Below are 17,556 nucleotides of genomic sequence, written 5' to 3'. Positions count from 1 at the left end.
GGCCTAGAACAATTACAATGATGAAAAGACAGGAGCAGAACAAGCGTTCGCAGAGATGAGGATCCTGAAGTTCTCTTTGGGAGTGACCAGGATAGATAGGATCAGGAATGAGTCTATCAGAGGAACAGCACATGTTAGATGTTTTGGAGAGAAGGTCAGAGAAGCCAGACTGAGATGGTTCGGTCATGTGCAGAGGAGGGATAGAGAATATATTGGTAGACGAATGCTGGAATTGGAGCTGCCAGGCAGGAGGTCTCAAGGAAGACCAAAGAGAAGATGATAAAGTGAGAGAGGATATGAAGGTAGTCGGTGTGAGAAAGGAGGATACAGAGAATAGGGTTAGATGGAGGAGGTTGATTCGCTGTTTTGACCCCTGAGGGGAAAAGCCAAAAGAAGAAGATTGCTCATTGAATTAAACTTATAATCATTCTTATCATGACTTTATTGCGATCTACATCATGCATGTAAACAAGATGAATCGATTTTCCCAGTAAGCAGTAAAACTGAGGAGTAAAACTGTTTCTGGAAACAGTTTTACTCCACGTCATTGCGGTTTTGCTGCTACCTGGCAACCCACCTCGTAGTCTCGCGTTGTCTCTTTATTCTCGCGGTATTCGGGCGGTCCCCCACCCCCCGCCCCCTGCCTGATCGGAAGAATGGCCGCCTTCGTAGCAATGGCCGTAACGGCGATCAACACAAGAGGCATATCACAGCGTTATAGCTGACCAGGAAGAACGCAAGTGACCGGGAACCCCTCCGCCCCGGTGTTCGGAACGGATGGGTAGAGGGGGGCCCGGCAAAGGACTGACCAAACGAAAGACATTCGGTAGGAAGGGGAGGAAGGCTAGCGCTACCTCGGAAGCTAGTGCTAGCCGTCTGACAACACGGTTGTTACTGCCGGGGCAGCGAACCCGAGGAGCCGTGACAACCGAGTGGCGACGGTTTGGGGGCGACGGCGACTGGAACGCTGGAGCGTGTGATTGAGCGCCCGTCGAGTCGCTAGTATGAGCGGACCGGGGCAGGACAGCGAACCGGAGGCGAAAGTCCTTTTCATCAAGCGGCTTTACAGGTACTGAGGCCGTTTCTGCCCCTTTGCTAACGGTGGTGCTAATTGAACGTTATTGTGCAGGGCTAGTTTAGTGATAGCCAATCAGTGTTAAGTCACAGGAGTGGGTTCTTCGGCAGGCTTGAGCTCACAATTCCTTCAGACTCGTCTGGGCAGAGCTTGAGAAAAAAAAAAACTGTTTGGGGGTAGGAAAAAGTGGGTTGTTTCCTTCATTTCGCAGTGAAATTAAACCGAAAGGAATTTGACCGGGAGTTCATAACGCGCCTCCCCCTTTCCCCCCCATGATGACCCATCCTTCTTGCCCCGCAGGGCTGTGGTCGAGTCTGTGCACAAGCTGGATGTCATCATCGGCAGCAAGGCGTCTCACAGGGAGGTCTTCAAACCGGAAAACATCAGCCTCCGCAACAAGTAGGTCCAGCTGTGTGTGTGCACGGTTACACACATACACACACACACACACACACACACTCTTGTGACGTTAACTTTGATGTTTGATCGTATACAAATTGAGGAAGTGTGAACGACACTTCTTATGTGTTTATTTGTTGAAGTATGCAAAGAATACCCTGCACATTTTTTTCTATTCTAGACAGTGAAAGTGTGTTGTTTAAAGTAAGTTGCTTGCAGAGCCGTAGAATGACACTGCAAACCTGTAACACTTGGGACATGTACGCTCACAATGTCATGATCAACTCGGTCCTTTGGGTCAGATCAATATCTAACATATGTTTAGATGAGAAATGCAGTCAGTCAGGTCAGTTACTTGAACATTGGACTCATAAGTAATGTCATTCTCACTTCTACTTTCGGCTTTTCCCATCAGGGGTTGTCACAGCCAATCAACCTTCTCCATCTAACCGTATTCTCCGTATCCTTCTCATTCACCCCAATAACCTTCATATCCTCTCTCACTACATCCATAAATCTTTTCTTTTCAGTCAGATGCATCTCACTGTATGCAGGAAAGTTTGTTTGTCTGTGAGTTGGGGATTTGAGAAAGTACTTTAAACAATCGAACACACCCTTTGAGTTGCTGTTTAACAAATTTGGGGGCGTTCCCTGCATTTTCAGCCTTTTTTGTCTACTTATTTAAAAGAAGAAATCCAACAGCATTCGTAGTTGCTTCCTGTATCTGCTTCAGCAGATGTATGAAACGGTGTGTATGTGTATCACCCATTCCTTTCTGTGTGTATTTCATACATGAATGAGTCTAAACTATCCTCCGTCAAACAGCCATGACTGGAGAGCAACTCGTTTCCTGTGGAATAACTGGTTCACTTAATTTATTCCATAAATCCAAAAGGAAGGAAAGTGAACATCATTGAAAATGAATTGACTGCTGCTGGATGTGTTTGTCGTCTCCCCAGCAGTAACAGACGTGTGCATAAAATGTGACTGAGGAAAAGTGTGTTGGCGTTCTCGGTCTGGGTGTGTGAGCCACATGTGCCACAGAGGAGACGCCACCTCCCTCCAGAATTAGAGGAGTATTTTGCCTCTTTCCACCCTCTGGATTTGGCAAGCTCTTTTATCAGTCATCACAATCAGCTATCAGTCAGAGCTTTCTGTTTGTTCTGCTTCAAATAATCATGTAATCACAATTGTCATCCCTTTTGCCACAACCATATTCCTGATGTGTGTGACACATTAACAAATTGCAGAGAGCCCTGTAAAACATTGTTTACTGACTGAAACTGCTCACCGAGGATACTTTGTACTTTACTTTATACTTTAACTTGTGATTATGATGGTGTATCACCATTTTACTGTATTTGTCTCCAAAACTTAACAAGATTGTGCGTGCGTATCTGCATGTTTATACTCACATGAATTCTGTCTCGTTTTCTCTTTTACATATTTATTCAAGAAAGAAGCAATGCCTTTATTGTCACATTAAGTTATTCATAGAGCACACCATCAGCGAAATATGACCACTGTATTTAACCCATCATGGACAAATCATGAGCAGAAGGCAGCTAAGGAAGAGTTAGGGGTTGAGTGTCTTGCTCAACAACACTTTGTCAGGCAAGGAGGAACCGGGAATCGAACCGGGAATGGATGAGTAATTGAATATTATTGAAAAATCCCCTTTTTTAATAACCAACACCTTCCTGAAGAGTAAAGGTCTCTGGTTACCTATTGGAGGAGAGATTCACATCGCTCCCAGACATTCAGGTTTCCCCTCGCATTGGGGGACGCAGGAGACCCAAGGTCTTTGTCCTGAGTCCCCATCCACAATGGTTCAGGAGCTCCTGGACTGCCCGTCTCCGTTGTTTTGAAATCACTAATTTTCTTCACTAACTTTGAACTTGATCGAGAGTTGGCTGAAAGGTCAAGCTAATCTTTTCGCCGTGAGATCGTCTGGTGACTAATCTGTTTTTAATTATTGACTTTTTTTTTTGAAAGCAGAAAATCTTTGGAAGAGTGACATTTTAATTAGACTGATCTCTGACATGCAGACTGTAATCAGTGGAACCTGTAATTAATGAATGTCATGAATTAATCTGAAATAAAATGAAAAGCCGTCCGTGAAACACATTGATGGAGATGTTGGAACAGAGGAGGACACTGTTTGGCATTTATCCTTCTCGATGGTGACATTTTTTTTCAGCCTCTTGTCTTTCACCTTTTCATGTCCAAAACTGAAGGCCAACTTCAAGGTCATCAGAAACTTCCCACAAAATCACTTTTTTGCCATTATCTAATGTCACTGTCTTACATCTTGAATAATAATGATCATTCAGAAAAGGCTTTCAGCCAGGAGAGAGAGATCGCAGGATCGTCTTTTCTCCTGTAATGATAGTGAAGTATGATGGAGTCAGAAGAACTGTGAGACTCATCTCAGTGACCGAGAGGTTTGTGACTCGTGTCGTGTGAAACCTGGCGATTCACAGATTTGTCGTGTTTGCAGGTTGAGGGAACTGTGTGTGAAGCTGATGTTTCTCCACCCCGTCGACTACGGCCGCAAAGCTGAGGAGCTTCTGTGGAGGAAGGTCTACTATGAGGTCATCCAGGTTATCAAGACCAACAAGAAGGTAACGGCAGCGGGAAAGAGACATTTGCGACCGGCCATACTCATTAAATCTGAAAAATCCCAGAAAACAGCGGAGCAAATTTGTAGTTGGGGAAACGCACAGAGAATTAGAAAACTCACCACATGTCCTGTAAACTATTAAAAAATGTTTCTCTAATTTTTCTGTCTTAACAGCCTTTTGCACTATAATCTAATTTGAGAATCAGTGGTCAAAGATGAATCCCGACTCTCATCAACACTGTTAAGTGATTGAAAATGAGCTAGAAATCAGTTGAAAAGTAGGAAGAAAGTCCCCCCAAACAAAGGGGGCAGCATAGTTTGAGGAGAAAAGGAGCATGTTTGCATCTCTAAAACCGTCTTGAGTGTAGCTGAGAATGTTCTGGAAATGCTGTGCAAATGGATTATCAGAGGGGAAAAAACTTGGGTCGGTAGTTTTCGTCTCAGTGCGTTTTTGTCTTCTTAACGGGTGCCGGAGATGACAGTGTCTGCGGCTAAGTGCGACATAGATCACATTTACTGCTGCTGTGGTGGTCATGTTTGCTGTCTTTCCACGCTGCCATCCGCAGCAAATTCACAGCCGCAGCGCCCTGGAGTGTGCCTACCGAACGCACCTGATCGCCGGCGTGGGGTTCTACCAACACCTGCTGCTGTACATCCAGTCACACTACCAGCTGGAGCTCCAGGACTGCATCGACTGGACCCATGTCACAGACCCTCTGATTGGTCAGACAGGAGGCATTTTGGCATGAGCTCATATAGAATATTCAAATACCGCAGTATTAGAAACAGTCAGTGCCAAACTTTTAGTTTTACAGTTGGGTGATGATGAAGACTGCAGTAACTGTATGCAGATACAGTTACCAGCGTGCCTCTCTCATCCTAAGACACTGATATTCGGTTCTCTTTACAACTTGTAATTTAACATTAATATTTTGATGTTTCTGTTATGTGTTTTTTTTTTTCGCAAGTTGGGCATTTGATATGATCCTGATTTTAATCATAACAAAGTGACAGATGAGTTATTGATCTGTCGTGCGAAGTCTCGGCATTCCTCCTGCTTTGCTGCGGCTGGTCTTCCTTCTGTCGTTTTGTTGAAGTTCCTCGTCAAAATGCATGAATTTCCATGAACAGCCTTGTATAATGTTATCGGCAGGCCGAAAGAAGCCCGTGTCAGCCTCCCCCAAGGAGATGGAGTGGGCACAGATGGCTTGTCATCGCTGTCTTGTCTACCTTGGAGATCTAGGTAATAACAGTATAATGGACTGTGCAATTAATACAAGCCTCTACTCGGCTGGTAGAGGTGTGAGACAGCGCGTGCCTGAGTGCGTGCATGCGTGCGTGTGTGTGTGTGTGTGTGTGTGTGTGTGTGTGTGTGTGTGTGTGTACGTGCGCACGTTTGCGTGGGGAGGGGTTCTGGCTCAGCAAAAGAGCTTAGTTGGCTATGGGCTGTTGGTTTGGATTAGACTTTAGTCATAGAGAGATTTGGGACCGCATTATTGAACTGATGACTGCAGGCAGATAAAATTCAGTCTGCGCTCTTTCAGATTTTTGTCTTCGACAGACCAACTGGCATTTAAAGTCAGCAACGGCAATCCCTCATGTTTTACTGTTATAGTCACAATGTGGTTGATGTCTTCGGCAGCCCGGTACCAGAACGAGCTTGCCGGAGTGGAGGCCGAGCAGCTGGCGGAGAGGTTTTACCACCAGGCCTTGTCTGTCATGCCCCACGTAGGTGAGTGTCGGGATTGGATCGCTGATTTAAAGTGGCAAAAAAACATGCAAACTTAAACATGCAAACAAACGAAAAAGGGAACATGGTGGTACAAAATAACACTCTGTGGCAGCATCAATACAGTCCGTCTTAAAAGAGCCTGTGTTGAAATTGTGGTCTCGGATCTTGGCTCAGTCGGTCATTGTTAAAGGAATATTTCATCCTAAATAGAAATTCAGCCTCCCAACCTCAAACCAGAACAAACTTCCCTTTAGCACGGCATTCACCTTGCGTGACCGAGCTTGTGATCCTGTCCGGGGATACTCGTGAACAAGCATACCGCTCTTAGCTTTTCGTGAACGGGTTTTAATATACCCTTAAGAGGTTTTCACATTGTCGGGGTGAATTATGTTGTATTTTGGAACAAATCATTCACACTTGGGGCATCAACCACACACCATAATATGTTTGGTACACCGAAATTGGATTGAAGATGTTGTCATAGCCGAACCGGTTGGCTCAGGCCATCTGCATGTTTCTCATTTTAAGAGTTGCGTGTTCAGTCTAAATCCCAACAGATATAATCTCGTCATTTTTTTCCTGAACAATTTTAACAATCTTTTTATCCTGAATAATATTAAATCATGTGTCAAACTTATCCCAGGGCCATTTTTTACACAAGAGTTTAAGTGTGCTGTTTTATCCTGTTTTTTTTTTTTTAATCAGGAATGCCTTTCAACCAGCTGGGCACTCTGGCAGGAAGCAAGTTCTACAACGTAGAAGCAACCTACTACTACCTTCGCTGGTGAGGAATCCATGTCCGTTAATCAGAAAATGCGTCTGCTGTTGACACCTCGTCAGCACTAACACAAACAGAACTTGTGCCAGTATCCAATCAGAGACCCCCTTTGAGGGAGCCTACGGCAACCTGAAGCGCCTCTTTGACAAAGCCGCTAAGATGTACCACCAGGTGAAGAAGCAGGAGATTAAGAAGCTCTCTCCGTCACGACAGAGGTAATGGAACGTGGACTCCAGGACTCCCGAGTCCTTTGCCTTGGGGGGTTGCTCTGATGATTGGCCGCGTCTTGTACAGGGAATTCAAAAACCAGCTTACAAAGCAGAGATTGTCTCAGTGTTAAATTTAGCTTTGTTGAAGTAAACGTACTCCGTTGCATTTAAATGTACAGTACACTTAACATGTCTGACCTCCTACACACACATTTCTCATGATTGCCGTTCTTAGACCGTCTATTGGTTGCTTCGCCTGCTGTGCTCGAATTCCGTCTAAATACGGTCTGAAATCCAAGAGCAACTTGACTTTTGTCCCAAGTAACATCCACTGCTGTGCGTAAATTGTTATTGAATTGCAGAGGGAGTGCCTGTGGAGGTGAGAGGCGCAACATCCCCGCAGAGGGGATTGGATAAGTGATAAGTTGATCCCTGCGGGGAAAAGAGGTTGTTCAGGCAACAAAGGTAGCAGAGAAAACAAGGAAAGTTCTGATGCAAAAAATAAGCAGTTTAGTGGAAGTGTTGCCTGAGGGCCGCAAAGGAGTATCCGTTTGCCGTGTCCGCTCAGAACCTCTGAAGGGCTTGCTCTGTCAAAGCCCTAAACTGTCCACGCTTTTTATAGGTGGTCACGACTCGACTTCCATCAGGCCATGAAATCAGTAAAATAAAGACTGTTGCCGCTCAGAAACAAGGCTGTGTTTGTTACATTTTGCTTCGTCGTTGTGGTTTAAGTCAATTCGATTTTCACGCTGGCGCGTTCAACACAAGGCCCCCCTTTCCAGCGGTATTCCGAGGCCTGGCAGTCCTCCACTAAGAGGAACTTCGGGAAATAACACTTTTAATGTGAAGAAACCTCAAAGCATAAATTATGGAAAGAAAACAGGTGTCTTGAGTTTTGAAATATCCACACTATGATGTGTCCCAAGTTAAATTATACATTCATTTGTATATTTTGGGTTGATATTTGATATTAAGAGTCCTTGTTTTCATTGTTTATCATTGTGTATAAAGCCCTTCCAGGACAGTAATTGTTTATTGCAGTGCTTAGCCTGCTGCTAATAAGGGCATCGCTTAGGGTTAATCTCCTCAGTAGGCTCTGTTTTATGTTAATGAATGCTTTATTTATTTAAATTTTTGATTCAGCAGCTTCAAAATGTATAGAATGCAGTAAGATGTGCCTTGTTTTTATGAAAGTTTGGTAACACATTTCAAATGACCGTTCACTCCAACTATTACTGTTTTCAAGCACCACACCTCTTAGTCATAATAGGAACAATGGATGATGCCATATTAGCTTTTATGTTTGTACCAACCCAGCCTACTGGGGAGCTGCTACTCAGGTGTCTCAGCTTGTGCTCACATCATTTGTCACGTTTATGTCCTTCAACAAGAAAACGGGCAAATGTTTTTCTGGAATGTCTGGATGTTATTTTAGACATTGCTGGCAAAGTCTCGAACTTTGCAAAGGGGCACTAAAAGCACCAATGTTTCTGTCATCAAACAAGACATTCGGCAAACGTGAACATATTTTTCAATCCCAGCAATGTGGATGACCTTGATTTGAGAAAAAAAAAAAAGGTTCCTGTCAATGCATCAGTATATAATTGCAATCTCTCCTGTGACCTCTTCCCTGCAGATCAAAAGACATTAAGCGCCTCCTGGTGAGCTTCATGTACCTGCAGAGCCTGCTGCAGCCCAAGAACAGGTGGGCGCTGTCAGTAACACCCCCCCCCCCCCCCCCCAGCACCGAATCACATTTCCGAATCACATCTCTTATCAGTGGTCACAGCTGAAGCAACAGTGCCTTGCTCGTGGGTAAAATAAATCTCATGACGGTTTGAAGCTAATGTCCTGGACGCGGTGCCTACATCCCTTTTTTTGCCCCGAGCTCTCATTAATATTTGTAGGTTAAGTCAGAATGAATCCTGCTCTCAGGATGATGTCAATATTTAATAATTATTAGTCTGTGTGTGCGTGTGAACCACACTGCTTTCCTCCTGAGGCCACATTCATTACTTCACTGCTGCAGCCCCTCCCTCACTTGAAAACTAAAAGCTCATGCGCACAGTGGTTGGCATCCATACACAAACACACACACACACACACACACACACACACTGAAACTGTCCCTGCATGTAAATATCAACTGAACAAATGGCACCCTGATGTAGTAACAAAGAGAGTTCACCTCGGAACCCTCTGCTGGCAGGATTAGCCGCATGTTTGGCAGCACACATTCGAGTGAACAGCTTTCTTAAAAATAAGAAAATCCTAGAATATAAAATGCATGTGTGTGTGTGTGTGTGTGTGCACATGTATTTTTCTTTAGTTAAATTTTATACCACAGAGCCTTCACATGGTGAGTGTTAAACTACTTCAGTGACCAATAGCTGGCATATCGTCCTTTGGATTTGCGACCTGACTATTTTTTCCATCTGTAAGGGACATAATAGATAGTCCCATAGGAGGTTAATATCATAGAAAAAAATCATATAGATTAAAGTAAAAAAAAAAAAAAACAGTTCTTTAGATAATTATTTTTTCATCCTTTACCAAAAAGGAATTTAACGATCAGCTTATGGATTATCCTCCATGAATGCATTGGCAGACACACCTGAATGCAGGGGCATTTCTCAGCCTGCTGAGTGCCTGCTCATCCACTTAGCAGGGTTGAGACGTTTCTAAAACCCGGTTAGTTTTTCCTTCCGCCAGAAGAAATAAATGCTGCCCATGCTACCGCATTAATCTTGTGTCGCTTCTACTGTGTGTAAAGTCTCATGGAGACGGAACTGACGGCACTTTGCCAGTCGGTGCTGGAGGACTTCAACCTGGTGCTATTCTACTTGCCTCCCCCCGGTGCTCACCCCTCACCCAGTGAGGAAGAGGAGGAGCAGCAGCACGCGGACAGCTCCTACCCAGTCCTTCCCGATACTTTGGTGTTCAAGATGGTGGTCACGTGTCTGATGGTCGTGCACAGTCTGAAGAGAGGAGGTTTGTTACAGCGGTAAAATGAAGAAGATACTTCAAGGATGTTAAAAATGCTAAGTGTAACATTTTCCCCTCAGGTTCGAAGCAGTATAGTGCCTCCATAGCCTTCACTCTGGCCCTCTTCTCCCATCTGGTCAACCATGTGAACATCCGGCTGCAAGCGGAGCTGGAGGAGACAGAGAGTCAGGTTCCTCCTCTGAACACGGACATCACAGGTGAGCCGGAGCTCACTGTTTTCACGGATGGCGAGAATTATATGGGGCGCAAAAGTAATCATTACACATCCGAACAGGAGGTTCCCATCTGTATGGGAAACGGCGTCACTGTCAATCAACAGCATCTTTTGTCTTTACATAGACAACATTTGCCAAGTAAACTTTCATCAGTGGGAAGTTTTCCCAAGCTTGACTAGCTGTCAGGACCAATCTTGAGTTTAATGTGTAAAGTCTGAAGTGAAAAGAGTTCTAAGATATCTTTGATGAACACGGTCGAGTTCAAAAGAACTAAAGCCACTGAATTATTCTTCCCTCTCATTCAGATGACTCGGAGGCCAGGGATTTTTCAGCTCCGCCGGCAGAGGGCTCCGACGAGAGGCCCCTCCAGAATGGCTCCCTAGAGCAAGAAGAGGAGGAGGAGGAGGAGGAAGAGGGGAAACGCGAAGGGGGCAGTGATCGGGTCTGCGCCAAAACGCAGAGCAGTACTGAAGAACAACATAAGCTGGAGGAGGAGAAACAGAGGCAGAAGAAGAAGTACAGCCGCTTGTCGAGACTTCGGAGACGCCGCTGTGCTCGCAAGGACGGTCGAGGAGAGGACGAGAGCGACCTGAGCGAGGGCTTCGAAAGCGAAGATGACGAAGACGAGGATGACGAAAGGAGTGGCGCCGTTGATGATGTAACCGCAGACACCGCAGCTGGAACTCTGCCCAGTCCTTCGCCTCTACCAAAGGAGTCCAAGGGTGATCCATTGGGCGAGGAGGGCAGCTGGGGTAGCGGTTCAGAGGAAGAGGAGGAGGAGGAAGAGGAGGGAGGCACCGCTTTTGATGTGGAGACGGACTCGGACATGAACAGCCAGGAGTCTCGCTCGGACCTGGAGGACATGGACGACGCCGAAAACTCGGACAACCTGGAGGGTCAGGCCCGGGAGCAGCCAGACGAGGAGGAAGACGAAGACCATCCCAAAGAAGATGGAGGAGAGAGGGACGGCGACAGCCCCCCAGCTACCAACGGGCCCCTGATGCCCACTGATTCTAGCATCAGCAGCAATCTGCAGGCCATGTCCTCCCAACTCTTCCAGGCTAAGCGCTGCTTCCGCTTGGCGCCCACCTTCAGCAACATGCTGCTCAGGCCGCAGGCTTCCTCATCCGCGAGTCTGCCCGTTTCTACTGATGCCTCCAGCCCCCCGTCCCAGGAGACGGCTCTCACTCCCGGGGAGTCGCTAAGCGACTTGAACCCCAGCACTGCCAATGGAACAAATGAAAATGGTGAGGTGGTCCGGTGGTGTTTTCAGTATCCACGGACAAATGAACTGCAAAGTCTCAGGTGTCTCTTCTGATTGGTTGCCATCTCTTGTCCCTGCTCTAGACCTGGACTCTGATTCGGAGGGCAGCCAGCACAGTACCCCGTCTGTTCATAGTGAGAAAACCTTATTGGAGAAGCTGGAGATCCTGACCAACCAGGGTTTAATCCAGGTGGTGAAGGTCTTTGTTGACTGGCTGAGGACAAACACAGACATTATCCTCATGTGTGCACAGGTAATAGGAAGCACTACATTCCTCTGAACTGCCGCCCTGGTCAGAGATTGTTCTAACTTGGTGATCCACTGTCGTGTCTGCAGAGTTCTCAGAGTCTATGGAACCGACTCTCTGTGCTGCTCAACCTACTGCCAGATGGCAGCAAGATGCTGGAGGCTGGTGAGCGACTGAGAGGAACATGGAAACAACCCCACATTTAAAAAGGAAAAAAAATTGTCTCGTTGCCTCTGGCGCCATTTTTTGTGGTCTCTATAAATCTGCCTCCCAAAATTTGTGGATTATTGAATTATTGTCAGTCACGGGGCCGTGGGTTTGACTCAGCAGCTGTGGTTTTCCTGTCAAAGCATAGTGGTTAATGTGGGAATCGTCAAAGCAAATCACTCAAGTCACCAATTCTAGCGTTTCTATATAAACGTCCTTTGCATCGTCACCTCCTCGGCCCCATGACCCGCTGTGGTCCCATCGTACTCTACCCTCGCTGCCATCTAAGAGCTCAGTTAGCAGACACACTAATGCTCAGCTGCCACACTAGATATTAACCGCCTCATGGGGGATTTTCACACACAAACACACATACACGGACGTGTTGTTCGCATGCGGATGATTTACATGTACGTGTGTATGTTCCAGAGCTCAGCCTGAACCCCGAGGTGACAGAGCTTTTAAACGAGTGTGAGCATCCCAGCCTGGTACAGAGTCTGCTGCTGCCCGAGGACCTGGCTCTGAGACACCTGCCGGCCCTCAGCGTTGCTCACCGCCGCCTCGACTTCAGCCACCACAGCCCCTTGCTCACCCCCCTCCAGGAGGTACAAACACATTTTGCGGTCAGGCTTTATGGCATGGGCAGCAGTCCTTTTTTTACAGAGCCGAATGTTTTGCTGTTTCATTGTTGAGCACGGACCCCGTGACACAATGAGCTCCAACATTCACTGCTCTGCCCTAAATTAACTAGCACATTTTATATTTATACTCACTGGCAAACTTTGTCCCACCCACTGTTTCTAATGGACAGCAATATTACTCTTATTTCGATGCATCCCACAGTGAATCTATTTGACTGTGCTTAAATCAAGATACATCCCTGGAAAGTGTTTGGTTTTTGACATCTAAATCATAAATAACTCCCATATTGCAAAATTAGTTTGTCTTCAGTGAATTATGTAGTTGTTCACACAATCATTGGGAAAGACGTGAGTAAATTTGCAATATCTCGCATGATTTTTTTTTTTTTCCAAAAATATCAAGACTACCCGAAAGATGAGGTTCAGAGGTGTATCCGTGAAATCTGCATTTGTTTTCTGCTTCAGCTGGGAAGTGATCCATCTCACCATCTGCATTGAAATGTTTTACCTCACTTTTGTCATTTTGTCTCACTTTGTCTGCCTCTCTCTCTCTCACACACACACACACACACACACACCCACACCCGTGTCAAATACATTCTAGTGAGGTATCATCTCCCTTCTCTCTCTCAGTGTGTGGTGCGAGTGTGCTGCATCCGTAGCTTTGGTCACTTCCTAACCAGCCTTCAGGGCAATGTGCTGCACTTCAACCCGGAGGCAGGCATCTTCACCAGCATCAGCCAATCGGAGCAGGAGAACCTGGTCCAGCAAGCCAAGGCCCAGTTCAGGATGGTGGGTTGTGTCCCGGCTCAACATGAGAAACATTGAAATGAGTGACGTGTTAATAAATGTGATTGAGGTTCCTTGCTGTGCGTCACAGATGTGTGTTAAGCATCCCTGCACTAATGTTCTTGTGTTCAGGCTGAAGAGGAGGCACGCAGAAACCGGCTGATGAGGGACATGGCCCAGCTTCGGCTGCAGGTCGGGTCCGCATTTCTCTCCACCGACGTCTCAAAATCTATGCAGAGCTGCACCATAAAGCACAAACCTCTTTTTATTTTAAACTGAAACAAAAAAGGACTTATACCGAGCATTTAGTTAGTAATTTAGATGTTTTCTTTATTCTAAAATGTCCAAAATCTTACACTATGGCTCTTTTAAGTACGATAGGGAAAAATGATTGTTTATTTTTCATCTCTCTGCCTCAGATTTGTTGACCACTTCTTTTTTAGAATCCTTTATTTTTAAGGGATTCCTTGATAAATTTAAGGTCATGTTTTGCTAATTTATTATATGTTAGTAAAGGCTTTTACCAAGATTCTGGGAATTTATAATTAGGGAAGTTTTTTTTTAAATTCCTAATTAAGCACAAAAAAGTAAGAATAAGAGCACCGCGTTACTAATTTACAATATTTCATTCAACAAATGCCATGCCTTCATTTCCATGTGTGGTGCCTGCAGTTGGAGGTATCACAGCTAGAGGGCAGCCTTCAACAGCCCAAGGCCCAGTCGTCCATGTCTCCCTACCTGGTCCCAGACACGGCGGCTCTCTGCCAGCACCTCAGCTTCATCCGGCAGCTGGCTGGCAGCGGCTGCTTTATCATCATCATCCCACGAACAGGTCAGTTCCCCGCCGGAGCTCCGTTGACGTGACAAAGCACACACTCGGTCCCGAGCGTCACGGCTGTCCAGTGTGTCAGCAGGCCCAGAACCTTCTGGTTAAGTTGCTGTACTAGTTTCAGCAGGCAAACTAACTGCTAACAGATGTGAAGCTACCAGTCAGATGGAGACTAACAAGCCAGTCTGTGCTGTTTGATTGGACGTTCCTTTCAGTAAAGAGAGTCTGGTCCTTTATGCTGGACTGATGTGTATTGCAGTGATTGACGGATTGGACCGACTGAAGAAGGAAATCGCAGGTGCCCGGGATGGAATCCGATACCTGGAGTTGGAGTTCCGGAAAGGCAACAGGTTTGTAGCGACCCGTATGGCGCCGATGTGATCACACTTTTCCCCCAAATTAATTTTGTATTTCTTCGTGCTCCACAGATACATCCGCTGCCAGAAGGAGTCAGGTCGGAGCTTCGAAAGAGATAAACTGAAGCGTCAGGATGTGGAAGCCTGGTAACACTTCCTGCTCTTCATCACTCTGTGCTTATTCACTTGTGAAAAAGCAAACATTTCCACGGAGTGTTAAGTTAAAGCAGAAGCACATAAATCAGCTGAGCGTTTGTCTTCCAGGACAAGGAGCAGTTTAATTATGACTTTATTCATACGCAAGTGAAAGGGATCTACACCTAGCCGCTGATTTTTGTATAACTACTCATTCTTCTTGATTCGTCACCGCTGTGTGATTGTTTTCATGATTTGAACCACTTCATTATGCATTTCAGATGATGCAGATAATCGCAAAAATGTTACCATTTTACGTGTGCTCAAAAGAAGTAAGATGATAGACTGGGCAAAATAGTTTGATGTTAATCATATGGTGAAATCTTTGTTATGCACAGATACATTTCTTAGTCCTCTACTTTGCCTCCAGGCATTTGTACAAAATGGTGGACAGCTGCCGTCAGCTCACGGTCTCCCAGAGCAACGGGGATGAGGACACGGCGGGCATGGTGACCATCCTCACCGGGCACCAAGTGGAAGAGCTCTGCACTCGATCAGGGGCGATGAAGGTCAGCCTCGGCTCCCCGCCAGTGGGGTCACTTTATTAAACTGATGCCTCCCCAGATAAGTTACAGTTAGAATGACCTAAAATTAACAAAAACGCACCTGTCAGCATTCGCCGGGCCTCGCTCTGACCCGCTGGTTCCGTCAGCCTGGTCAGAGGGATGTTGTTCCAGGTATGTCCGTCAAGTGTGGAGCTGGAGTGGGTGGCCACTTGTCCTTGAAGTACTCACTCAACCCGTAATTGGTCCTGATGAGCTGCTTCTCACAGCAGCATCGTGTGTGTGGACACTGTAAAGTGCTGTAAAGCATTGAAGGCTCCATTGAAAGGCCCTCCGCTCGTGGGCTGGGCTTGAAGGAGCATTAACTTCCCTTCACATGGTCACAGAAAGGTGCCGTGCAAGGAATGAAAACACAGTTTTAGCCCTCGCACACGTCATGTTTACATGACTTTCCGTCAGTCAATCTGACGGCTGTGTCAGCTGGAAATTTCTGAACAGCAGGACTTGCCAGCTCCAGCTCCGGATGCTTGTTTTGCTAAATGTGTTGTTCGAAACCTTGATATTTAGCAGATTTGTCATTCTGTCAAAGTCCCGGGCTGCCTGCTTGTCCAGGAAGCACTGGTAGACTTTTCTGTCCTGTCAGGACACCCCGTGTACTTAGGCTTCATCTCTGCAAACTCAATTCCTGAGTTGAATTGAGTTTGCAGGAAAGCAGGGGGAAAATCAGCGCAGATAATTTGACCTGATATTGAGGTTTAAAAAACTCTGAGTGTTCAGGTTGAAACAGTCTTTTCGGGAAAAAATCTGGGGGCCCTTAGAACTTGAAATTGTGTTAAAATTTGAAAATAAAAAAAAAGGCAAGCATGTAAGAAGTCAGCAAGATGTGAAAGGTTAAAATAGGAAGATTTTTTATGGACGTAGATGGAACCCTGTAATCTGTGCTTTGTGTTGATTGGAGTGTGTCATCTCCCGTCAGGCGGCGGTCCAGGCAGTGGGCTCAGCTGGCATGGAGCTGAAGAACATCGTGGAGTTCTACAGGCAATGGAAGGAGATGGGCTGAGGGAACACTGGGGGGGCAGCCGGCGGTGCTGCGAAGCAGCTGATAGATCACAACACTCGCTCCCTCTCTCTCTCTCTCCCACTCTTTTTGCTCTGTGTGTATCTGCGTCTCCAAAGGCAAACAAAAAATGTTTTTAAAAACTCAAAAGAAAGCCAGACATCGACGGAAAGAGTGAAAGCTTAGAGAGCCGGAAACGGTGGAGGATGGAAGGATGGAAGGATGGAAGGAAGGAAGGAAGGAAGGAAAGAAGGGGAAAACAAAAAACAAAAACAAAAAGTAGGCGGGGGAAAAAATGAGCTGTCAGGAAGTGCAGATTTCCCTCCTGCCCAGCCCTTTACGCAAAGACCGACCCCTGGTGGTCGAGACGGGTAAGCGGTTGGGGGGGACGCAAACAACTTTGAGGAGCCCTGGTTCACAACCTAACCAGGAATACACTGTATATGTTAGCAAATGAGTACATCCATGTGGAGAGAGAAGCTGCACACACTCACACACAGACACAGACCAGTCCATATAGATATTTAGCGCAGTGGTTTGGTTTCTGCTCCCTCCTCCTCTGTCCCTTCTGGTTTGTATTTAAGAAATGGGGTTCAGGAACAAGTGTGTCTGTTGGGGCTGCGTTTTATGGTTTGATCAAAGAGGAGGGAGGACAAAGCCGGCGGAGGACACACACACTCCGCCCATGGCTTGCAGCCCACCCATCAGCCAGGGTCTCCACACCGAGGCAGACTCACGCGCACCTCTCTGGGATCGGTTTCTTTCCTGTGTCTCTTGTTTTTTTTGTTTTTTTTGGTTAGTTTTTTTTTTTTTTGCAGTGTACTTTTGTGACCAGCAACTTTCATATTGCGCTTCGTATCAGGAGAGAAAAGTAAGAAACGAAAAAAAAAAAGGTGACACGTCATCCTGTTCAGCAGGATTTTAATTTGGATTTTATTTTTGTACCCAAATGAATGTTGTTTATTTTGCTTTTTGTAAGCTCAGCCTGGTTGACACATTGCAAGAATGTTTAAGGGGTTATAACAAAAGGGTTTGGGTGGGGCTTGTCGTTGCCATGCGTGATCCTCGAAACACGCCCTTCATTTCTGGGGGGGAAATCAATGAAGTTAAATAGAAACTAGAAGTGATTTTGCAGGGTATCATACATTGGAGGGGGAGGGAGTCAAGAGGCCGATCAGCTTGGTGTTGTCGCCCGTCCGCGGCGTGTATGGGAGATGAGGGTCCAGTGGACCCCTCCGGGGAATGTAGGCCATGTTCGGATCCCTTGTAAACTCCCTGTCATGTATCCCATCTACATCACCATCTCTACAGTAACTGTCCCCATCATGCACAGTGCAAAAGAAAACCAGTATATGTGTGTGGTCATGCATTGAACAATAAAGACAAACTCAAGTAAGATGCTAATCCACGGCTCCTTCCTATTGGCTAATT

General features: G+C 46.0%; 1 protein-coding gene across 1 annotated transcript; it reads left to right on the top strand.

Annotated features, from left to right (window-relative positions):
• The first annotated feature begins 644 nt into the window (after window positions 1–644).
• smg5 (SMG5 nonsense mediated mRNA decay factor) lies at window positions 645–17,519 on the top strand. The gene is made up of 22 exons (XM_086153722.1): window positions 645–1,069; window positions 1,376–1,474; window positions 3,975–4,098; window positions 4,664–4,820; window positions 5,251–5,340; window positions 5,740–5,829; window positions 6,535–6,613; window positions 6,697–6,822; window positions 8,453–8,521; window positions 9,590–9,807; window positions 9,882–10,019; window positions 10,343–11,284; window positions 11,385–11,554; window positions 11,638–11,713; window positions 12,185–12,360; window positions 13,030–13,188; window positions 13,318–13,377; window positions 13,858–14,017; window positions 14,274–14,364; window positions 14,443–14,517; window positions 14,936–15,074; window positions 16,045–17,519. Exons 1-22 carry the CDS (start codon window positions 1,005–1,007, stop codon window positions 16,126–16,128), a joined length of 3,387 nt encoding a protein of 1,128 aa, XP_086009848.1. The 5' UTR covers window positions 645–1,004; the 3' UTR covers window positions 16,129–17,519.
• Window positions 17,520–17,556: the final 37 nt, after the last annotated feature.

Source organism: Fistularia commersonii, chromosome 10 (assembly GCF_037954325.1).
Source record: "Fistularia commersonii isolate RoL2024-O1a breed Wild chromosome 10, RoL_Fcom_v1.0, whole genome shotgun sequence".
In the NCBI taxonomy this organism is placed as follows: domain Eukaryota; kingdom Metazoa; phylum Chordata; class Actinopteri; order Syngnathiformes; family Fistulariidae; genus Fistularia; species Fistularia commersonii.
The sequence above is the reverse complement of the archived record's forward strand: the minus strand, read 5'-3'. Positions and strand labels throughout refer to the sequence as shown.